General features: G+C 33.7%; 1 protein-coding gene and 1 non-coding gene across 3 annotated transcripts in view; one reads left to right on the top strand and one right to left on the bottom strand.

The window, feature by feature from the left end:
* LOC118205151 (solute carrier family 12 member 7-like) overlaps nucleotides 1-26,013 on the bottom strand; it is a 430,643-nt gene that overhangs the window by 5,074 nt on the left and 399,556 nt on the right. For both annotated transcript variants that reach the window (XM_085822721.1, XM_085822719.1), the window contains 3 exons: nucleotides 21,875-21,979; nucleotides 18,372-18,658; nucleotides 3,491-3,624 (listed from right to left, as the gene is read on the bottom strand). In XM_085822721.1, coding sequence (XP_085678847.1) covers nucleotides 3,491-3,624; nucleotides 18,372-18,658; nucleotides 21,875-21,979 — 526 coding nt within the window. The remainder of the gene's footprint in view (nucleotides 1-3,490; nucleotides 3,625-18,371; nucleotides 18,659-21,874; nucleotides 21,980-26,013) is intronic.
* TRNAT-UGU (transfer RNA threonine (anticodon UGU)) lies at nucleotides 19,581-19,653 on the top strand. Its single transcript has one exon. It is a non-coding gene; the product is annotated as a tRNA-Thr (tRNA).

Below are 26,013 nucleotides of genomic sequence, written 5' to 3'. Positions count from 1 at the left end.
CAACGCAATCTCCAACATTAACTGAAATAGATAATTAGATCATTTTAGCTTAGCTTATACCGTCCGTTATACATTAAACGCGCATGCGTAAAAGCATATGCAGAAAGTTTGTAGCTTTGAGGTCCGGATTATAGATCATTCCGGGTTATGGACGTCCAGATTAAAGACTTTTGACTGTATGTAATTTTAAAGAAGTGTTTTAGTCTGTTCTTGAACGTTTCACTTACTTACGTATAGCATAATGCCACTGGCATAGAGCCTAAACCTAGATATCAGATTTTCATATATTGCCATAGAAATGATATACATATTTATTGACCCAATTTATGACGTTTCAATTGTTTGGGCGAATCATACTCATTGCTACGTGCAAAGAATATGCCAAAGTTGAAGCAGCTAATGTTTGCTAAACGAATTCAAATTTATTGCAGACTGCCGGTGAGTTTTAATACTTTCATTGTTAAATAGATTCCAGTTTTCAGATTAAAGCCATGGACCTTATAAGAGATAGACTAACCCAGTGGGCGGGGGGCGCGTCACCGACATGTCGGCAAGAAAGAGTAGCGACGATCTAATTTACTTTAACACTGAAAACCTATGGCGTTTGTATCACATAACTCTTTTTAATTATTAAATGTGATACGTTTTATAGTGATGAGATTATGAAAGCCACAGTTTTTTCCAAATAGGATTTAATATATCTCATTAAAGCACTTTTTACTGCATTTCGCGCATTTGTTTCACGCGTAATTATTGTTCAAACATCTTTACTTTGGTAAAACGGTAAAAACTCTAAGGACAAAATTTATTAACTTAATTTTGCGTACAAATACCGTAAAATTAAATAAGATTGATAGTACGTGATGCTTTGAAATAAATAAGGTAAAGTTAAACAAGATCTGATATTTTTTTTAATTTAATGAACATTTTCAGACAACGATTTTCAAAATTATAATAAAATTACAAAATAATCATTTATTTGATATCATCATTAACTTATTAGCATTAAAGTGGAATATTTATTTTAGTAATTTACAAAATTCAGAGCATAAAATTTTCTGAGTGTAATGAAGGGGGAAAAAAGGTAAAATAAAATATAGAAGCATTCAGATTTTATATTACGCCCAAAAGGAACCTTTTTTTTAACGTTTTGTGTGTTACCTATATTTATTGAATATCATATTCTTCGCCCGTAAACCACATACATTTGAAAACAGCATATTTTCAGAATTCCCGCACTGGAGATAAAACTGTTATTTTCCATAGAGTGTTCGCTCTGAACGCGTTGAGTTTGTTAATCAAAAATTCGTTAAGGTTTTACAAAATATGAAATAGATTAAAACAAATTCGAAATTCGGCCGTCCAGATGGCCAGGTTCGGGTGGAGGATTACATTATTCAAAATTTGATGGCTCTAGTTACTGTCTTTTTTGTCACAATGCGAGAAACATACACGTATCCATGCAGATTCTTTATTATTTAATTTCTTTAAATATAATAGAGGGTTATAATATTCTGTAACAAGAATTTGCAAGGAGACATGAACATTTATAGTAAAACAGCGCAAATGAGGCTTCGAGACTAACAGCCTTTCTAGGCCACCTTCCTTTGGGCTAATAAATTAAATTAATAGTAAATAAAAAAAATATTATGCAGAACTAAAAATAAATTAAAAAATAATCACTATAAAATACAAGCTAAATTAATTATTACGGTTAAATACAATTTTAATATTAGAATTAAATGTATAGAATTTTTTAAGGAGTCAAAATTGTTTATCACTATGATGTATTATGAAATATAATTGAAATAAAATTCCTTTATAGAAATTGTGCTATCATACTCATCTATAATTTTAAAAAAGCAGCACAACTTAGAATCTTAAACTAAACTTTCAAAAATTCGTTTTTATATATTTTAGTACTTTTTACTTATTTGCACCAATAAAAAGCATAAAAAATGCAAGAGAAAATTGCTTGTTTGAAATTTTCTATTAGTTCAGATTAAAAATATTATTTTCTAAAAGAAGTAGTTACAAATTTCCTTACAGCATAGGAAAAGCTAAACAAATATCCAGCTCTGAAAGAATGCAATAGCTTTATAATTATCTGGGACGTTAATTATACTTGATAAATATGCTAAATTTTTAAAAATCAATCTCAATTTCAAAAATAAAAATATGTAGAAATTCTAATTTGTGAAATGAGGCGCTACAATCAGTTTTTTCTTGACAATTATACACGCTGCAATAGGCAACCACTGTTAAATTTCTGAAAGTCGTCCCTACTCCTCCGGATGTGATCAAGGTGACAGGCGGGAACGCCTCAGACGAGGAAGAAAACCCATTTGGGTTAGTCTGTTTCTTATAAGATCCACGATCTAAGCATTTTGAGGTAATTTATGAATAATTCTAATTTAATATCTTAAACAAAATGGCACACGGCTGTTCCATTTTGAGCATGCGGCCCCAAAAAGGTTTGCCACCACTGCAATAGATAGTTATTTGAAGTCAAACTTAAATTGTACCATTCGATGTTAATTACTGGATGTTTATAAACTATAAATACAAATCAATAAATAAGTACCCACAATAATGAAATGGAATGCAAATATTCATTTTAACAGTAAGTTTCCTGGCTATTTAGTCACTTGCAGAAGGTGTTTTCCCAATTTTAGAACAATTTTGGGGTAGTTTAATTAATGTTTAAAATGTAAAGGAAAAATTTATAAAGCATATAGCTGATAGACTTTTTACTGCACTGTACATTTGCATCATGATTTTCATGGCAGGAAGCCTTTCCATAAAATTTGTAGGGATTCTACAACTTCACTTCTTTTCTTCTACAACTTTCACAACTTCGCAGAATACAATAAACAAGTTTGTAAACATAGTTTTTCATTTATTTTATTTTATTTTTTGTGAAAAGTATAGAGTTGGTGTCAATAGAGTATTTTTAGAGCGCTAAAAACAAAGTCTCGTACCTGCGATCAGATAACCTCCGGCATGGCCTTCGGACACAAATGACGAGTGGTAGAAGACAAGGCCGCATGGTGGATAAAGAGGTAAATGGGCATTTATTTCTTGCCCACTTCTTATCTAGAGGAATCAACTCTTTGGAGCTGCTTTTAGAGTTAACTGCAAACTACACCGACAAAAGGCCATCGAACACAGATGAACTGAATCGCAAGCTGGCCTTTGATCACGGAATGAGTCTTAACTACATCCACCTTTGCACCCCTAAAGTTAAATACATTGCCGATGCCAGTGCAGTGTTTTTTATATATATTGTTAGCACTGATAAGTGCAATAATAATCATATATTTATTTTATCCTAATTTCACTTATAAAAAAATTTTAATATGAATTTTTGTCATAATGTAACAACAGCACATAAATGATAGCTAAGAACACAAAAATGACTGGAGAGGAGTACATGTGAAAAGAGTATAAGAAAAAAAGAAATTGAAACAAAACTAAAACGAAAGGATACAATTTTCTTCTCCCATTTTCATCTTCGGTGGCCCAGGTAAGTTGATAAAAACCAATTGAGCATCTACAGATTTGCTTTTTATAACCTCGTTTAATTTCACGGCAGTGTGCATACGTCGAACGTTGCCTTCATCACTGTAAAAAACATACAATAAAATTTTTAGCAACTCAAAATCATGATCAATATATTTTTTAATGGTTAGAGAAATTTTTTTTGATCCTTCTTCCCTCTTTATGTATGGTCTGATCCCTTTATGTTACTGGAACTGTATTCATAAATGTAACTGTACATGCCTTCCAGCACTTCTGAGAAATCGAGGCACTGGAAATTTCTCGATGGACAGGAGAAAACTTCATAAGATATTTGCTACTTTGGAAGATGGGCATTGGTGACCTTGTGGTTATTAAAGAGACTCTGTCAAGACTTTTAAATAAATTTTAAATAAATGCAAGGATTAAGACCCAATAACACGCCGAACAAGTACTAATTCAGAAGTCAAACAACAAAAATCAGCGTTACATTTTCAAATTTTCACAGGACTAGTTTCGATGGTTTTACCGAACCACCATCCTCAGCTGCAGAAACGCAAATGCCACTTGCGTTGGCACACTGACTGAATAGAGCTTCGAAAAGAGTGCTGAAACGAGCATTGTCGCCAATGAACTGACCAGTGAGATGCTGAGAAACAAAGAATACAGACTCTCAGTTGTTCTAGATCAGCGGTCGGGGAACCGGGGTAAATTACCCCAAATGGGGTAAAAATGAAATTTTTGGGGGTAAAAATGAAACTTTTGTGAGTAAAAAGTATATATTTTTAATTTGCTATTTTATAAACCTGTTAGTATTTTTTTCAACTTAAACAATTTAAACAATTTGAAAATTTAATTCAAGTATATTACAACTATTATTTTCTGTCTCCCTTCAGATGGCAGCCAAATAGAAAAAGAACATACCAAGACAAATTCCTTAATTACGGTTTTACACAAATAGAAGACAATGGTACAATGAAACCACAGTGTGTTGTATGTATGGAGGTACTGACTTCAGAATCATTCAAAAAAAGTCAATTGAAGAAACATTTAGATAATTTGCATTCACACCTGTCTTCTAAACCGCGAGAATACTTTGCAAATTTAGAAATATCTGTTAAAAGACAAAGATTGAATAGCAACTTGTTTGGTACATTTGATCAGCGTTCAGCATCAAGGGCTAGCTTTGAAGTAGCCTGGTTAATTGCTCGAAATAAGAAACCATACACTATTGGTGAAGATTTGGTTAAACCAGCTGCTGTAAAAATGGCAGAGATTATGTGTGGTCAACAAGAAGCGAAGAAACTGAATTCAGTGCCCTTGTCCGCAAGAATTGTGAAAGAACAAATTTCTATATTAGCAGAAAATGTGAAGGAACAGGTTATTTTCGATTTAAAACAGGCTAAATATTTTGCTATTCAGCTTGATGAGACAACTGATTTTAGTAGCAATTCACAGCTAATGGTATATGTTCGCTACAAAGGTGCAGATAATTTTGAAGAGGAATCGCTGTTTTGTTCTCCCCTTGAATTGAGATCTCGTGGAATTGATGTCTACAATAAAGTAAATGAATACTTCAACGCGCAAAGTTTAAAATGGGAAAACTGTATTTCTGTATCTTTGGATGGAGCTCCAGCTATGCTGGGTCATATTAATGGTTTATAGGATTTCGTAAAAAAAAATAACCCAAATATTGATCATACTCACTGTATGATCATACTCATACTCATACTCATATGATCCATCGCCAGGCCCTTATGGTCAAATATTTAGAACTGTTAGCATAAATTTAGGTATTTTGCATAATGAAACTCGAAAGGCATACGAAACGAACGTGCGCCAAGGTATATATTGGCGAGAGAAAGTAAAGCTCGTGTGCAATGCAGAATATTTGATTTTCACCCTAGCTACTTGTATCTGACCAAAGGTCTTATCCAGTAGTACTTTCTTCTCTTTCAGGTACGATGGCAAAGTATATTCCTGTTTATTTTTCTTATTGCCTTATATAGGTAAGCCTGATGATATTTAGTACTGATGATGATTCTCTGTAAGTTATTCTTTTGAATACTTCAATTTTAATGTCTGTGAAGATTATTACTTTATTGTTATGCAGAATTATCCTATTTTATTAAAATAAAGATTTCGTAGTTAAGCTCGTGTGCAATGCAGAATATTTGATTTTCACCCTAGCTACTTGTATCTGACCAAAGGTCTTATCCAGTAGTACTTTCTTCTCTTTCAGGTACGATGGCAAAGTATATTCCTGTTTATTTTTCTTATTGCCTTATATAGGTAAGCCTGATGATATTTAGTACTGATGATGATTCTCTGTAAGTTATTCTTTTGAATACTTCAATTTTAATGTCTGTGAAGATTATTACTTTATTGTTATGCAGAATTATCCTATTTTATTAAAATAAAGATTTCGTAGTTAATCTTTTGACTTATGATTCTTTAATTCTGTGCTTGAGGAAACGTACTCATTACGCCTTCTGTGCTAATGCACAACCAACAAATGATTATGAGACTGAGAAATTGAAATTTTGTAATGTTGTAAGATTCCAGGGGCATAAAGTGTTAAAACTCTTTGTTGAAAATACTAGTTACAAAGTTTATAAGAATAATTGTAACAAGTAATAATGTCTATTCTAAAAGAATCAATTTGTATAGAAAAGTTAACAGATGAAAATTATTCAGTATGGAAATTTAAAATAAAACAACTTCTAATAAAAGAAGGTTTAGATGATGTTGTATTCGAAGAAAAACCGGAAACTGATACTGATATTTGGTTAAAGAATGATCGTAAAGCTAAATCTTTAATATGTCTAAACATTTCGGATTCGCAAATTATCCATGTATTGCATAGTAAATCTGCAAAAGAAGTTTGGCAGAAGTTAAAATGTGTCCATGAACGTGTAAATTTAACAAATAAGTTATTTCTTCTTAGAAAACTATATTCCATTAGATATAATGAAAGTTCTAAAATGCAGGAACATATCAAAGGAGTACTAGAGTTGACTGAAAAGCTGCGTAGTATAGGTGGAGAAATTAAAGAAAATAACTTAACAGCAATACTATTATGTTCTTTACCAAATTCATACAACTCCTTAATAACTGCAATAGAAAGTAAATCGGAAGCTGAATTGTCGCTAGAATATGTTAAAAACAAACTAATAGATGAGTATTGTAGACGTGTGGAAACTAAGAAAGTTCAAAAGTACGATTCAGTTGCTTTAAAAAGTAAAAGCGAAAATAAACCAAAGTATGTTACACAATTTTGTACTTATTGTAAGAGAAATAACCATACGATAAATGACTGTTTTCATTTAAAACGCAACACTAGAACTTCCCCGAAAACAGATGTAAATAATATTAAAGTTAAGAAATTATTCTCAAAATTATAAAAGTAATGCATGCCAAATAGCAAATACGCAAAGTGTAGAAAACATAACAAAAAGAAAATAAGTATTTTAAAAGTATTGAAACTGAAAATACACAGATTCAGTTTAATCAAGTTCTAAAAGTGGAAAATAAACATGAAAACACGCAAACGCAAGAATGGGTTATCGACTCAGGAGCCTCAACTCATATGACTAGTGATAAGAATTTCTTCTCTCAGTTAAATGACTCTAATAAACAAATAGTAACTGTAGCCAATGGTGTTAAATTAAATTCTTATGGTATTGGTGAAGGTTATTTTAAAGTTCAAAACGTAAAGGGTCAGGTTACACAAATAAAATTGGAAAATGTATTGTATGTACCAGGTTTAGATAGTAATTTACTTTCTGTTCAATCTGTTACCAATAAAGGTTGCATTGTTACATTTGATAGTAATAAGTGTTACATAAAGCGTAACAATATACTCGTAGCCGACGGCAACGCTCAGCAAGGTTTATATAAATTGATCGTAAACCCAATTGAAGTCAACAGCTTAGGAGAGAAAAGATATTTCGTAACTTTCATTGATGACTATTCGCGTTATACTCAAATTTATTTTATTACTTCAGAAGATGAAGTATTCGAGAAACTTAAACAGTATGTTGCATCGACAACAAATAAATTTAGAAAGAAAATAAATGTTCTCAGATCCGACAACGGTACAGGATACTGTAACGAAAGTACTGAAAATTATTTAAAGAAACTCGGCATTTTTCACCAAACTTCGGTTCCTTATTGTCCGGCACAGAACGGTGTCGCAGAAAGGAAAAATCGCTCTTTATTAGAAATGACAAAAGCTATGCTAATAAACTCTAAATTACCGAAAGGATTCTGGGCTGAAGCAGCAGCTACTGCTGCATATCTTCAAAATAGGTTACCAACGAAAGCCACAGATAGAACACCATATGAATTGTGGAATGGTAGAAAACCAAACTTAAGTCACTTACGAGTATTTGGCTGTACAGCATTTTATTATGTGAACAAACAAAAACGGCGTAAATTCGACAACAGAGCCGAAGAAGGAATATTCGTAGGATACGATTTACGAAGTAAGGGATACAGGATTTATGTAGGTGGAAGAAAAATAATAGTAAGTAGAACTGTTAAATTTTCAGAAAACGCGTCTTTACCTGACAAACTTGCAGAAAATAATGCTGAAGATTTAGAATTAATTCACTTCAATAACTCGCAAGATGATGAAGAAAATAATGAAGAAACATCTCTTGGCGATGATTTTACAGAAGATTCAAAAAGTTCCGAAGAGTTAATTAAATGTGAAGAAAATGTAGAAAGAAGGGTTTCTAGCAGATCAACCAAAGGGGTCCCACCGGAAAGATTCTCTTATAAAGCAGAAGACGAAGAATCAATCTTACTTAAAATTAAAGATCCAGAAAGCTTTGAAGAAATTCTAAACTTACCAAAACGTGAACAAGAAGCTTGGATCAAGGCTATGCAAGAAGAAATACATTCTCTAAAAGAAAATGAAACCTATAAACTTGCAGAATTACCACCAGGAAAACATGCAGTAGGCAGCAAATGGGTGTTTAAGACAAAATATGATGAAACTGGTAAAAGTATAAAATACAAAGCACGCTTAGTAGCCAAAGGATTTACTCAAAAATACGGCAGTGATTATGATGAAACATTTTCACCAGTAGTGAAACACACTACGATAAGAGTTTTTCTTAGCATGGGAAGCGCATAATAATGCCAAGGTACATCAACTAGATGTTAAAACAGCTTTTTTGTACGGCAAATTAAATGAAGAAATATATATGGAACAACCAGAAGGATTCGTGGTTCCGGAAGAAAGACATAAAGTTTGTAAATTACAGAAGTCGATTTATGGTCTCAAACAAGCAGCTAGGTGCTGGAATGCAGAAATTGAAAATACACTGAAGAATCTGGGGTTCAGTCAAAGCAAAGCAGATCCGTGTCTTTTCACAAAAGTGGTTCGTGATAAAAGAATTAATTTAATAGTGTATGTTGATGACATCCTAATAAGTTCTACAGAAGGACTAATTCTTCAAACAATTAATGATTTAAAGAAACGTTACCAAATAACGCATCTTGGTGAAGCTAAATATTTCTTAGGCATGGAAATAAATCGCAAGGAAGATGGAAGTTATCTCTTATCACAGAAAAATAAAATAAATCAACTTGTCAAGCAATTTCAACTTGAAGAAGCGAAACACGCTAGCATACCAATGGAAACATGGAAACGAACTATTATAACCTAAACAAGGAAGAAAATCTCCTAACTTCAAATGATAAATTTCGCCAAGCTATTGGAAGTCTTTTGTATATATCGTCTATCACAAGACCAGATATCACAGCTTCAACTCACATACTCAGCAGAAGGTGTAATAATCCACGTCAAAAGGACTGGAATGCTGTCAAAAGAATCATTAGATACTTAAACACGACAAAGAAGCTATCCTTACAAATTTCGTCGAGTGAAGAACCTAATATTACAGTTTATTCAGATGCTGATTGGGGACAAGATATTGAAGATAGAAAATCTACATCAGGAAGTGTTATTTTATTAGGAAGGAACTGTATTTCATGGTTTTCAAGAAAACAAACTTGTGTTTCTTTTTTTATCCTCAGCAGAAGCTGAATATGTTGCACTATCGCAAGCTACGCAAGAACTATTATGGCTATTAAAATTAACAGAAGATTTCAGTCTACCCCAAACTCTACCGATAAAGGTATTTGAAGATAATCAGTCTACTATAAGACACTTGTAGAATCTGAAAAATTCAGTTCACGCACTAAACATATTGATACAAAAGTTCATTATATACGCGACTTGAATAACAAAGGAATAGTAAAACTTGCTTATCTTTCAACAGAGCAAATGATTGCTGATATTATGACTAAACCAATTCCTAAAGCTAAATTTCAGTTTTGCAGGAATGAATTACAATTGGTATGAGTTTCATTAGCAAAACAGGGGCAATGTTAGCATAAATTTAGGTATTTTGCATAATGAAACTCGAAAGGCATACGAAACGAACGTGCGCCAAGGTATATATTGGCGAGAGAAAGTAAAGCTCGTGTGCAATGCAGTATATTTGATTTTCACCCTAGCTACTTGTACCTGGCCAAAGGTCTAATCCAGTAGTACTTTCTTCTCTTTCAGGTACGATGGCAAAGTATATTCCTGTTTATTTTTAATATAGGTAAGCCTGATGATATTTAGTACTGATGATGATTCTCTGTAAGTTATTCTTTTGAATACTTCAATTTTAATGTCTGTGAAGATTATTACTTTATTGTTATGCTTAAGTTAAGCAGAATTATCCTATTTTATTAAAATAAAGATTTCGTAGTTAATCTTTTGACTTATGATTCTTTAATTCTGTGCTTGAGGAAACGTACTCATTACGCCTTCAGTGCTAATGCACAACCAACAAGAACCTACACTGGAAGCCGTCATGCATGATGTCATCAAGATTGTAAATTTTATCAGGGGACATGCACTAAACACGCGGCTATTTCGTGAATTATGTCAGGACGGTGAAGTTGAATATACGGACCTACTTTATTATACAGAAGTAAGGTGGCTCTCTCACAGAAATGTACTAAATCGAGTATGGACTCTCAAAACTGAAGTCGAAATTTTTATGGTTGATCAAAAAAATATGCTCGCAGATAAGTTTAAAAACTCTTGGGGGTTGCATATCTCGCATATTTAGCGGACATTTTTGAGTATAAATATATTAAACAAAGAATTGCAAGGAAAGAATATTAATATAATTTCAGCGAGAGAAATAGTGTCAGCGTTTGGATTAAAGCTGCAATACTGGAGACAGAAAGTAGAATAAACAAGATAGCTTCTTTTTCAAGGTTAGCTTTGTTTTTGGAAGATTGCGAAAATATTACTTTTGCTGACATCAAGGATACAATTGTAAGACATCTTATCAAACTCAGAAAGCGGTTTTCAGATTACTTTACAGATCTTGATACACGTACTGTCAGTTGGATTGTAGATCCTTTTAAATGTGAAATTGCTATGATACCAGAAGAACCTTCAGATTTGGCAGAAGCAATTCTTGAACTTCGATCTAATACTGAAGCACGTATTCAATTTTAAACCAAATCTGTCGTCTTTTTGGATGTCAAAAGCTGCAAAGGCTTTCAAAATTGCACATGAAGAGGCGGTTAAAAAATTGCTGCCATTTGGAACAACATATTTGTGCGAACAAGGCTTTTCCACTCTAATGAACATAAAAACGAAGAACAGAAATCGATTAAACGCCGAAGACTGTATTCAAATCGCTTTTACATCAAAAAGTCCCAATTTTGAAGCAATTGTATCGAACATGAAATATCATTTCTCCAAAACGTGAAGGAAGAATGTTTTCAATTATTTTTTTTTCTAATTTTTTCAATTCTAATTTTTGTTTGTACCACCATTATTATTATTATTATTATTATTATTATTATTATTATTTGTTACAATACTTCAAATTGTCAACCCTCAATTGTACCCCAATGGGTTTTAATTTGTTATATATATTACTTATATTAGTATTATTACCGTTATGTATTACTAGGTATTACATTGATAAATTGAATAAATGATGTTTAAATTAAATTTTTAGTTATTGTTTTCTTTTCAAAATTATCACGGGGGGCTATAATATGAAAGATGCTAAAAAGAGGCGATTTCGTTTTTTTTTCTTCTCCCCATGGGGTAATATCAACTTACACAAAATACTTTGGGGTAATGATTAAAAAAGTTCCCCGACCGCTGTTCTAGGTTATCGGTGAGCCCGGTCTGGGCACACATACAGTTCACCGTTTGATTTTAGGCAAGATTTCAAAGTAAAAATTTTAAACTAATATAGAATAAGGAGATTAGCATACAGGCAAAAAAAAATAACATAGCAATTTCTTTTCAAACAATTCCTTTTATACCCTAAAAAAATCTGGAAGATTTCTTTGAAAAATGAGGGTCTTAAAAAACTAAACATGGCTAAAATATATGGACTGGTTTGTGTTGAGCTGCCATCTGCTATAAATAATGTTCAGAATAATCTATAGTAACCTATAAATTCTTTTTCATTCAATTTTTCTGTGCATACAGAAGGAAATTTTTAGGTGTGTCCAGACTGGACACACTGCGCCGCAGAAGGTTAAATGAGAAGGCTTCAACACATCTTTCATGTAACTGAACTAAAATTTCAGTAGATATTTAATCTCAAGTGTATTTTTAGTAATTAAAAAAATCTGGAAGCTTTCAGATTTCATTATACGCCCAAACGGGCTTCTTTTTCTTTAATCTACAGACACATTTCGAGAACATTAGGGCTAACGCCCCATTGTGCTAAAAATGTTTAAAAACAGCATATCTTTAGAATTTCTGATAGACAGTCTCGTGCACTGAAGACAAAAGCGTTTTATTCCCTACACTGCTGGTTTTGAAATTGCTTAACCAAAAATTGGTTACAGTTTTATAAAATATGAAATAGAAAATAACACAAATTCCAAATTAAGTGCTCATGTTTGAGTGAAGGACTATGTTATTCAAAATTTGATGACTCTAGATACCGCTGTTTTTTGACAATGTCAGAAACATACACACAAGCATGCAGATCCTTCATTACTTAGTTTCTTTAAATATAATACTGGGCGATAATATTTGTTGGCAACAATTCGAAAAGTGATTCAAAGCAGAATGCGGTTTTGAGAATAATATCCCTCCAGGGCTAAATTAAAAATCGCTTATTAAATTTTAATTTAGCTCTTCACATTTTATTAAATTTTTATTTTAATTATTTAATTATTTTAATCATTAATTATTTTATTAGCCATTTTATTTATTTATTTATTCTTGTTCCTTTTTCCCGATGGTCTTCCATAGAGCTCCGGCACTTTTAATTATAGAAATTAAGTCCTGCACCTACTGAACATCAAACAAAGCGATCATTTTTTAAATATTTGGGATTTCAACTCGCAGATTGTCATATTTGCCAAAAAATTCTTCTCTTGCTCGTAGTCTTCGACATCACACACACACACAAAATAATTGACCATACACTAAATCCAACAAATATACATTTTAATGTGCCTGATCAGTACATTCAGTTAATTCTATTCGATAGTGGTGTTGATGATCCAGACAGAATTTTGGCGCTTTGTGATAAAGAATTGTTATTGGAATTTAAAAAAATGCAATTTATGGAGATGGAACTTTTGATAGAGTTCCCAATTTGTTTTATCAACTATACACTTGGCATGCAAAAGTTGGTAATTCTTATCCACCTTGTGTATACTTATTGTTAACGAAGAAGACGGAAGGTGTGTATACAAAAATGTTTAACATAATTAAAAATTTACTTCAGGATTTGGTTCCAGACAAAGTTTTAGTCGATTTTGAAAAAGCATGTATGAACGTTGCTGCCATTGCTTTTCCACACGCTGAGATAAAAGGATGTTATTTTCACTTGTGCCAAAGCATTCTAAGAAAATTTTCAAATGTTGGTTTGAAGAATGAATTTGAAACAAAATAAAGCAAAAATCACTTGCGGCTTTATCGTTTGTTCCACCGCATGAAGTAAGAAAAGTTTACGATCAACTTGCTGATATGTATCTCGATGAAGATAGGTAACAATGAAGTTCTTACATACTTTTTTTTTTACATACATCCAGGGGCTTAGAGGTAGAAGACCACATTTTCCAATCGAAGTGTGGAATCATTATGAAGCAGCCTTTGAAAAATCTCCTAAAACCACAAATTCTTTTCATTATTTAATTGTAGCCATCCCAGCATGTGGTTTTTATTTGACGGACTGAAAAAAGATTTAGCCTGTCAACGTTTGTTATTGCTAATGCAAATACAGGGCGAACTGAAGTAAAAAAAAATGAAAATATGAAAACTTACATTTGGTAATCGCGAATCATGTAAGAAACTATGATGAAATCGATGATAAAATTAGATATTTACGTATATTAGCTAATATTCAATAAGTTTATGTATTTAAAAATTTTTCGAAATGTATATTTTTGATTTATATATAATAAGGTATTTTACGTAATTCAAATAAAATAATTATTTCTAGTTGCTTATTCTTTTAAATGCGTAACTTATGAATGTGTAGCTACTATAAAATGTGTTACTATTATAAAATGTGTAACTTATATTATTATATACTTTTAAATGTGTAACTTATATTTACTATCATTTTATTTTTAACAATTAAAATTATAATTAATTTTTCACTGTACATTCTGTTTCATTTTTACTTCCTTCCTCCTCTCCTGTTCTTAATTCAAAACAGCCCATTTGTTAATATTAAATAGCAATTGAATCTACACATAAGTTATAGTTTTTGAAATACTCGTATATACCATAGATGTGTTGATAATTTAAAAAATTCCAGTAGGTTTACGATGTTCAAATCTATTAATTATTGATTGATTAATGAAAGGATATTTCTACGTATTTTACTTATCAGTGGGCTTATTTCCATGTGAGCATATATTCAAGTGAGCTTTTTTCCGTGTGAGCATATTTCCATGTGGGCTTTTCTCTATGTGGGCATATTTCTGTGTGGGCATTTTTTCTGTGAGCATTTATACCTACTTGTGAGCATTACTCTGGGAGCATTTTTCCTGTGGGATTTTTCCTAGAACCGTGACAAACATATATGTATGCAACACGTGGCATGTATTTGTAGAAACTATGCAAAATAAATGTAAGTAGCAGATTAACTAGTTTTAAAAGTGTTATCTTCTTTTCACAATTTGTTTGGTATTTTTCCGTTTTGCCGGCGCAAGCGATAAAGTCGCCAAAAATGGTACAACCGATGCCGAACGGAATATCCTCGCTGGTAACCTTTTACGCCTGATTTTCAAAACAAATCGCAGCTATTTCTCATCAGATTGATTATTTCTTTCAAAAGTAATAATTGTATGCCAATTGATAATCAGATCAGTAATCAGTAATCAGTAAAGAGTAAATAATCAGATTGATTCTTTCTTTTTTTTATACTGGCATACAATTACATAGAATTTTTACCAGATAGTTCAATTTTATGCCCTAAGGCCATTCGCGGTAATTAAATCAATTACGATGCAACCACACTGCTCAGCCGAAGGCGAAAATATAGAAAAGGCAAAGGGTTAAATTCATCAAATCTAATGAGAATGCATTAGGAAAGTAAAGTACTGCGGTTTTACATAATTTCTGAGTAAGCTATTCGTACGAATACGAATTGAAATAATTCTTGCATTTAAACATGTATTCCAAATTAAGATTTAACTTGAAATTAATGCAGATAATTACTACTGACAGAATTAGATTTTTGTAGCGCAGTTTACGTGAGATGAGATCACTTGGGGGGCACGTGATATGAAACAGCGAATCAGGATGTTGTACCATGAAAGTATAGTAAATTCTTAACTTAATGTCTTTCTACAAATTTATCGTCTTTATTTATTATCTTTTTACAAAATTTTAAACGATATTAAAATGTTTATGGCTTTAAAATAAAAATTTCTTAGAACTAACATTTGTTAACATATTTTATGTGTATGCAATACTCCGCGTTGTCGTCAATAAAGTCTGCTTGGTGAGATTTGCGCCGACGAAACGGAAAAGTACCTTTTTTTTTTTTTTTACTTTTCATGCATAACACCCTTGGGTATGACATACCCTCCATGAGTAACACCGTTCATTTTTATTGCGCAGGCAATGCTGGGTTAAGTCATACTTAGTATGAAACAGTTCTTATTGTTAAGTAGTAATTTAACATTTTTAATGTCAGATTTAGGAAATTTTGAATAAATTCTTTTTGTGGGATATATTATCCCAGTCGTATTTAACAGTGGGTTAATATGTCCCAACAGTGATCCAATTATTACATGCTGATATATTATGTTTGTGTTTATGAACCATATATGAAAATTTTTGTTACATACTATGAACTAGTGCATGTGACAACATAGTTCATGTTTTGTAATATTCTTGTTATGTATTTCTGTAAATTTTAGTTCTGTTTTCTGAGAAAGGGTTACATCCCAGACGATTGGGACAAACAGTCTCGGCTGATAATATGAGTGAGACATATTGTCCCGGGAGATTTCTAGGAAACGGGAAAAGTTAGAAACCTTAAACTCATATTACTTTTCAAAGTTAAATTTTAATTACACAAACGTCGGGTCGAACGGGCTAACATGGAAATACTTAATACAAAATAGCAATAAAAATTGCAAATAAAGTGAATAAAATATTTCTTTGATGAAATTAAGAAAAACTATAGGGAAAAAATATCTGAAAGGATTTTTTCAGATTTTAAATTATGTTCAAAGGGGCGTTTAAAAAAACAGTTTGTGCGTTCACTTTATTTATTAAATATCATGTTCTTTGTATTTAAACCATACAATTCAGTTTAACATCAATATCGCAAAATAATTTTAAAATGAGCATATCTTTTGAATTTCCGATACTCGCTGGTAATAAAAGTGTTTTTTCTGTACAACGCTGCCATGGCTCGCTTTTAAATTGTTGAGTTTGTTAATCCAAAATTCGTCAAAGTTTTACAAAATATGAAATCGATAATAAAACAAATTTCAAATTTGGGCTTTTAGACGTCCATATTCACAGAGGATTACGATATCCAAAATTGGATAGCTCTAGGTACCGTTGTTTTATCACAATGCGAGATACATACAAAACGTTCATAAAGATTCTTCATTATTTAAATTCTTTAAATATAATATTAAATACGGGGGTTGTAGATTAAATAGTGGCAACTTAACCTTGAAACTCGCAGGAGGGCAGGCATGCGCAAATAGGATATGGGAGCGGTGAGGTGGCACTTTTGTCGATGTGTAGAGTGCAAAAAACAGTCGAGCTGCTTAGAAGGGTAGTTGTTGTGTGGCGTTAAAGTGAAGAGTTTCGTTTCCATCGCTCTAAAGCATGTTTGCAAGAGGTGATCAGCGGTCGTGGCTTAAAATCGAGGTTGCCGTGGCAAAAATGCAACAGAATGCTCTCGAGGATTGGTGGAAGCCTGTGGTACAAATGCTTTACCGTATAGGACAGTAGCACGATGGTTTCAAGCATTTTGTTCGGGTCGGAATGAGACTGCGGATTTGCAACGCACAGGTCGGCCCTCCTCAAGAGCCTTCCTCAAGAGCAGACTGACATTTTGAGCGGTCTCCTTACCATAGACCGCCGATGGACTGTCCGAGAATCATCCTTGGAAGATGGTCTGAGTCATCAAACGGTGTGGCGCATAATGAAGAAATCTCTCAACATGAGGAAAATTGCTTCCCGCTGGGTTCCACATCGACTAACCCAAGTACAGAAATGGCACCGATATGCACTGGCTGGCACCCACTTGGAGGGATACCGCAATGAAGGAGACGCATTTCTGCAGCGTATTGTCGCCACTGATGAGACATGAGCACGAGCCTATGAGCCTGAGTTAAAGCGTCAATCAAATGAATGTCGTCACCAAGATTCGTCACGTCCACAGAAATTTCGACAGGAACCCAGTCGGGTGAAGGTTATGCTGATTATGGAATACGACTGGGACGGTGTGATTCTTACACATGCTGTACCTGAAGGACAAACTGTCAACGCAAATTACTACTGCCGATTTCTACAGCACCATCTGCGTCCGGCTATGCGGCGCAAACGTCCACGTTTATTGCACAACAATCTCCCTATCGTATTGCATGACAATGCTCGTTGCCATGTCGCAAACAATGTCACACTCCTTTTGCGATGGTGGCAGTGGGAAATCCTGGAACACCTTCCCTACTCACCCGACATGAGTCCTAGTGACTTCGATCTGTTTCCGAAGTTGAAGGAACCCCTCCGAGGTCACCGATTTCATGACGTTTCATCTGTACTCCCCGCAATAGGGCGCTCGGTCGCTCACATCAACAATCAACACCTTGGCACTGGTCTACAACGGTTTTCCGACATTTGGCAAAAGGTTATAAGCTCTGCTGGTAGAAAAGGTTATAAGCTTTGCTGGTAGAATTACATACAACGAACGTAATGCAATTGTACTTGTAAGTTCATTAAAAATTGATTCATACCTACGTTGCCATTATTTAATTTACAGCCCTCGTATAATACAGGCCAATAATATTTGGTGGCAACAATTTCAAAAGTGAAACAACTCTTATTGTGAATCGACGCAAAATGCCAAAACGAAACTAATAGTCCTTCTGGCCAATTATGCCCGTTTGAACTAATAAATGCTAATATTAAAGTTTCAAGAAATTGTAATCATGCAAAAGTCGGGTGGAAAGAGTTAACATCGTAGTGGAAACTTTTAGCATTGTTGTCATCTCTTCATTCGATTAAATTATAAAATATCTCAAAAAGTACTCATTAACTTAAAAGGATCCTCCCAGAAGATGCAAAAGAATTAAAACTTGGAACTTACGGCTTAGTAAGAAGCATTTTAGATTCAGCTGGTTTTTCAGTGACTTCCGTCGGCTTGATATCATTTTCGACCGGCGCCGGTGCTTCTTCACATGCATCAATGGATATAGAAGGGGCGAGCATCGGCGGGGATGATTTTTCATTCGGCGGGCTTTTCGAATCCTTGGATGGAGAACCTTCGCTGACGTCCATATCCACCAGTTCCGCTTCTTGTTCCGGCATCTCGATAAACTGCACTTTATTGGGCTTTGAAGTGGGCTGATTTACACTATCTTTAATAGTTTGAACCTATTAAGAAATTTTTAAAAAAATTTAAAATTTGAAAGGTTTTTGCTCGCTTTTAAATAGTTGAGTTTGTTAATCATAAATTCGTTAAAGTTTTACAAAATATTAAATCGATAATAAAACAAATTCCAAATTTGGGCTTTCAGATGCCCATATTTGCAATAGGATTACGTCGTCCAAAATTGGATGACTCTAGGTATCGTTGTTTTATCACAGTGCGAGAAACATGCATACATTTATGCAGATTCTTCATTATTTAATTTCTTCAAATATAATACAGGGCGATAGTTAGGTATGCTAAGAAGGCGGGAGATACAGCCTTTTAAAATTTTCAACACAAAATCGCAAAACGGAAACAATAGTCCTTCAGGACAAACCCTTTTTGGACTAAAAATGTGAATTCCTTAGGCTACATCGATAGATAATAACTTCAATTCATGAATTCAAAGATGCATTGAAGCTTATATATGAATTTGAAACTAAAACTATCCTCCTTTCACTAAAAAGAAATTCGATTCTATAGCGTTAACCGCCCCCCAAAAATTAATTGCCAAATACTTCACGGTTTATGCCAACCTGTGCAATTCTGAGCATATCCGCGTTTGCATGCGGTTCGATTGGATAGTTGCTTATTAGATAATTTGTAGAGACAATAGGTATTTTTTGGAAGCAGGAGAGATGAAAAATAAGCAACACCCTCGGAGGGAATCGAACCACGGACCTCTGGAATACGCGCCCAGCGTACAGACCACCACACCATGAAGGTATGCTAAGAAGGCGGGAGAAATACCTTATATACTCCCCCTTTTAAAGGGCGACTGGGGTTTTTAGGGGACCCAGTTACCAAATCCTGTGTGTGGAGAATCATCATCCACCACCCTTTTAGTTCAGGCGCCACTGTATAGACCTTAGGCCTTCCTAGCGTGCCTTCGTGGTGTAGTGGTCAGCACACTGAGCCTGTATTTCAGAGGTCCGTGGTTCGATTCCCGGCGAAGGCGTTGCTAATTTTTCATCTCTTCTGCTTCCAAAAATTACCTAATGTCTCTACAAGGTATTTTTTGGAAGCAGGAAAGATGAAAAATGAGCAACGCCTTCGCTGGGAATCGAACCACTGACCACTGGAATACGCTGTACGCAATATTGTTAAACAAGTAAGACACGAAGACATGGATTTAAATTGCATTTAATCATTTTTGAAACATATTACAAAGCATGTTCAGTGTGGCGTCCACCATTTTTTGACAGCAAGTTAAATCGTATTCTATCAGCTTTTAGCATATCAGGAGGAATAGTAAGGACATGTCGGTGTATCGCATCTTTCAGTTCCACCAAATTGTTTAGATTATCACCACAAAGGGGTGGGTTTGAAATAACCCTGCAGCCAAAAGTCACAAGGGTTGAGGTCTGGTGACCAGGATGGCCAAGAAGTGAGGAAGTTTCAGCCTATAATCTGTTAATTCATGAAATGTTGCCAAAGTAACTGTGCGACACATGTACCAATATGCAGTGGGGCACCCGTCCTACGTAAAAATCGTGGTGTCTAAAAGGCCAAGTTGCTGCAGTTCAGGTATCAAGAAGCGTCTTAACATTGGCGCTACATGAGCTGCAGTCACAGTGCACGTAACAGGTCCAGCTGTCAATTTCTTATCAAAGAAAAAATGGTCCAATTATGAAATTAGCTGTCATACCACAACAAACGGTGACTTTAGAAGAAAGCAATGGAATTGGGTAGATAACATGAGGGATTTGTTTGGCCCGAATCCTGCAGTTATGAGTCTTGACAACACCATTTAAGCAAAAACGAGCCTCCTACGTAAGAAAACTAATTCCGGAATGTGCACACTTTTGCAAGTTATTTGCGATCTTAGATTTTCCATTCGCTAATTTGTGGTTTTCACGGACGGATTTCTCCATTACACAGATGGTACACTCGACTTTTATCGCGTTTAAATGATAGTTCTGTTTAGATCAATGTGTCATTCTTATGAATGTGTTATACAACACGTTAAACCCATGTAACAAAAGGTTAAGTTAGATTGCGACCCTTATTTCGTTTAACAACATTGCACAGAGTGCTATTTCTGCCGTGGTGGTGAGTTTTTGAACATTTTTTTCATGGAAAACTAATTCCAATCACCTCCTTTACACGATTACCAACCTTCATAACATTGGTTCAGTAGTTTTCCTTTTATGACCACTCAAAGTGGAACTTTAATTATAACCACCCTGTATGTCAATTGATTAATAATAGACCTTTTTTTTAAAATTCCTACTATTAGCTCACACTCTCCTTATATCTTGTTCAAATTTTCAATCATTAATAAAATGCATTTTATTCATCCACTCAAGTTCAAATACATTTTTTTAAACTTGTAGTAAATGACACTTGATGTTAATACAGTTTTTTCACATATTAAAGTCAATTCCTACTTATTGATTCCTGTTTATCCGAACTAAAAAAATACTGTTTTTTTAAATATTATAAGACTGACAAATAATGACCATTTATTAGGAATTCTCAAATGCTGTAAAAATTAATTTTATAACAACTTATAACTAATAGTACATGACTGTGATCAATGAGATTGTAATATTTCACAAAAATAAGTGGCAACAGTAAGAGTTCTAAAGATTTTTAAAGTGTATGGAATTAAAGAATTGTAGTTTTATAGAATTGGACGAAGCGGATGTAATGTCCCATTATGTAGCGAAAATTCTCCCCATATTCCTTCCGATGTTAACGTGATGATAATATATGTTTAAAATATAACCCTTTAAAATGTCCCTTGCTTATTAAAATAAATAAATAGCACTGTAAATTATGCAGTACTATATCTCGGACGAAAACTCTTCGCAGCAGGTCAAGCATATGTCGCCTCGAGTCGTGTGAAATTATTAGATGGAATATTAATCGAAGAACTGGACTGCTCGAAACTCACCGGAAAGGTTCATTTCAACAATGAAGCATTACAAGAGATAGATAGAATGAGAAATTATAGATCATCATCAGCTTCATAAATTAGAAATGAAAAAGTGTTAATAATGTTTATAAAAAGTAACTAAAATAAAATTTTCCTTTGTTGACCTAAGTAGGAATTGACTTAAATTATTTTTTTATATTACTTGGTTACATAACACATATAGAAATCTTTCATTGATCAAATAAGCTGAATAGTTTCTAAGTCTGTTCCAAGGTTTTAAAAATTAAACTCTACTTACCAAGGTAAGGGTTCCTCTTCTTTGTTTCAAGTGCTTAAGCATCTGTGACCTTTGCTCCATCATAAGGGTACGCTCGTAAGTATATGCTGATATATCCGTATCCACCTAAAATGAGACAAAAAATAGACCAGTCAACTTTCATGTTGCGTTATGTATCAGAAGATACAATTCCGGCAGTGTTATCTTTATTAAGACCCCTCATCTTGAAACTACAACAAAGCAACGCAACCCTGACACTTGGTGTCTTCAGGAGCGAGTTAATTGCAATTAATGTGGGGTTTGATGCCATCTTGACTTATGATTTGGGATTTTGGCGAACTATGGATTTTATTGGACAGCCACAGTGCACTACAACATCTTGGTAGCTGGTCGCCCGCATGCGATGAAACCAGCGTATCTATTCTGCTCAAACTGAGGAAGATCTCTCAAACCCACGACGTCCACATCCAGTGGATCCCATCACATGTTAATACAGGGTGCGCCAGCGTTCATACCGTGATTTGACTTGCTTAGCACAATAACGTACTGCATGAATGCGCGCCAGCTCGTACCGCATTCGTGTACTAATTAGCTGCCATTTTGAGTGTGACAGTGATATGGATTGGTGGAGTGCACAGCATCGTGCCTTTGCTGTTGAAAGTTATTTCAAGAATAACTAATCTGTTATTGCTACCCAGCTTCTATTTCGGCAACATTTCAACTTGGGACGTCATGGGAAAGTTCCAGGTGGACGGACCATTGAGACAGACATTTCCAGGTTGAGTAATTTCCCGTTTTGGTGACATTTATGAGATTTTTAAAAGACATTAATGAGATTTTAAAAATATTTCACAAACTCGAATGACAATTTATCAATTGAATCTGAAGATACTACACTACTAAAAAATGGTACTATGAAGGACATCGATACAAATGAATTGCATGAGGAACTGTTACAATTTTTATTACTTTGTAAAAGTCAAAATTTAACGTTGCCATCTGACATGCTACGATTTATGAAGACTACAAAATTGTATCAATATTTCCAAATATGGAAATCATATTACATATATTTTTAACTTTGCCTGTATCGAATGCATCTGGTAAAAGATCATTTTCGGTGTTATAATGTTATAATGAATAAAAACCTATTCAGAAAACTCCTTAAGTCGAACAAAATGAACTTCTTTAGCTGCACTATACATAGAACAAAATGCGTTAGACAATATTAATTACGAAGGAATAATTGATAAATTTACCGAATTTAAAGTCAGGAAAAAGGATTTTGGAATTAATTTCGTAATCATTTTTACAAAAACTATAGTTTTGACATTTAACATAACAAATTTCGTTTTCTTAATTAAAGACATACCAACAAAAGCTCCAATTCTATACTAACAATGGAAAGTGCATTAAATATTTTTGAAAAACTGACTATTTTTGTTAATTATTATTATATACCTATCATTTATTATTGGATAATATTAATTAAGGAAATAATAATAAATTTGCAGAATTGAAAGCCAGAAAAATGGTTTTTATTTGAATTAATTTCATAATCAGTTTTTCAAAATGTGACATGTGAATTTAAATTACAAGATTAAGGAAAAGCAAGCAAAGAGTTTGTATGCTTGTGCAAAGGGATGTTTTCGTGAAGGATTTGTCACGGGAAGCTTGTCTTGTTTTCCATTACACAAGAAATCAATCATAAAAATTACATTTATTCTTTTTTTTTCCCAGAAAGGGGATCATTAAGGACTAAACTAAGTTTCATAATTTTATCCAACCTATTGTTCTAGCTGGTAAAAAGTGATTCTGATCAGCAATCAGTATGCTTAATTGCTGTGTGTATTAAACATTTTACTAAATCCATTTATTATGAATTACCGCCCAGACGGGAAAGTGGTTAGTGACTCTGGTTGCCGTACCGAAGAGGCTGGGCTCGAATCCCGGATTGGGCATGAATGTAATTTGTTCGTCCTTTTCAACGGTGGCTCACTTATTAGTTGCCTCCTTAATAACGTGACCACCGCTTCCAGCCATAGTAGTGATCAATGTCTATAAACGGCTAGTACCTGCCATTGGAAAAAAAAATTACGAATTGGTCTTTTATTCAACATAACACACATTTTCCATAAAGAGTTAAAATGCATTATTCAGTTACAAGTGAGAGTACTTGCATGAACTATTTTCCGCCATTGTTTCACGTAAGAACAAATAAAAGCATAATTTTCTTAAGCACCTGTGATTGTTATATTATTTGGATTACGGTAAAGCCTGGAAAGAAGCTTCTGTGGATGACTTTCTAAGGAAAACTGGCTAATGTTCACATCACTCGTTAATAAAAGCAGGAAAATTCTTTACTTAATTGAATGCAACGAAACGTTTAAGATGAATGATGTATTCATAGAGAACTTTCTAAAAGAAAATGATTTGTATTCATGTTACACATAAGGAAATCCACGAAGATATCTAAACATTTAGATTGTTTGCCAAAATGGGCATCCGATTTGAACTAGTAGAATTCAAAAGCCGACATAGCCACAAATCTCTCTGAGCCAAAAATCTAATTGCATAAACTGCAGATTATACAATGAAGCCAATAACAGCAACCTAGATACAAATCATGCGGCATATGCTCCCAATTGTTCCATTTACCACAGACACCGGGGGAAAAAAACCAAAGCAAGAACTGCATACGAAGAATAACAGTGACAGCCTTCCACGACAACCTCTTTTAAAGCAACCTCAGCAGCCTCTTTTAAAAAATAAAGCTCTTCCAGACAAAAACATTACTTTTTCAAGGATACACTTTCACAAACACTATTAAATCATCTCTGCAAATTTTCCATTACACAAGAAATCAATCATAAACGTTTCACTTAACAATGTCAACAACACTCTATAGAACCTCATTTATAAGCGATGTTAACGGTTGTCAAAATTAACCTCCAGAAATCCCAGGCAGGGACATCCAACTTAATTCAGACTATAACAGAAATTAACGCAAACTTCATTCTTCTACAAGAACCATACTGCGTGAATGAACAAGTTAGTGCAATTCTAATAGCATGGAACTGTTTTCAATACTCCCCTCTGGACAAATCAAGAATCAGAACAGCAATAATTTTGTACAAATAAAATTTTGTCCCCAGTATTCATCTATGCAAACAAGGACATCGTATCTGTTGCCTTCAATAACAAAGATAAACAGTTTATCATTACTTCATTTTATTCGTCTCCAATAGAAGAAATTGGGCCTAATCTAGAAAAAGTAACCTCAATTCTGACCGGTAACAAAAAAGCATACCACCTACATAGGAGGGGAATTTAACGCTCATAACACAACATGAGGATATTCGACATATGACACTAGAGGTGAATTATTGGAAGACTTTATTTTTTCTAACAATTATCTTATTCATAATGATACAACGGCCCCACCGACATACGAGACTATTCATGGTCGTGGTTGACCAGACATAACGCTCTCATCAATAGGACTTGCAAATGGAATAAGAAACTGGAGAGTTCGTGAAATGGACTCAATATCGGATCATAAACTAATCTTTATCAGCTCAACTTCAAAAGTGAAATAACTACAACAATGCGCTTCAACATCACCTCCAGTTCTAGCAAAAAATTCGTTAACTCAATAAAACACGATCTCCAGAATATCAACAATGAAATTATTTCTGCACATAATAGTAAAGAATTAAATGACATCACTGAAACATTTATCAAAGTAATCCAAGAACATAGCAAGAATTCATTTAAAATAAAAGACCCGCAACAAAAAAATAACAATTAATTGGTGTAGTAAGGAACTGAGGACCGAGAGGAACAAGACGAGCATTGTATCGGAAAATGAATTATATTTCAGTCAGAGAACCTCTTACTGTTAAGAATAATAAAACATTGTCAAAGAATATTTTATGGAAAAATCAAAACATTTCATTGATTGAAGAAGTAATAAAATTCCATAGAGATGACACGCTCCCAAGAGAAATTACGGATTTGGGCACTACGTACCAATTTTTTAAATATTTATGGACGGGAAAGATCATAAGTAACATTTATGAAGACAGCAAACGATATGCTATTCAAAAGAATCCAAGTAAGCCTTTGACTATATCAGAGAATGAAATAAATCAATATTT

Source organism: Stegodyphus dumicola, chromosome 1 (genome assembly GCF_044657685.1).
Source record: "Stegodyphus dumicola isolate Sdum_Otavi_A_Nest chromosome 1, ASM4465768v1".
NCBI classification, from domain to species: domain Eukaryota; kingdom Metazoa; phylum Arthropoda; class Arachnida; order Araneae; family Eresidae; genus Stegodyphus; species Stegodyphus dumicola.
This window is presented reverse-complemented; position numbering and strand designations above follow the sequence as displayed.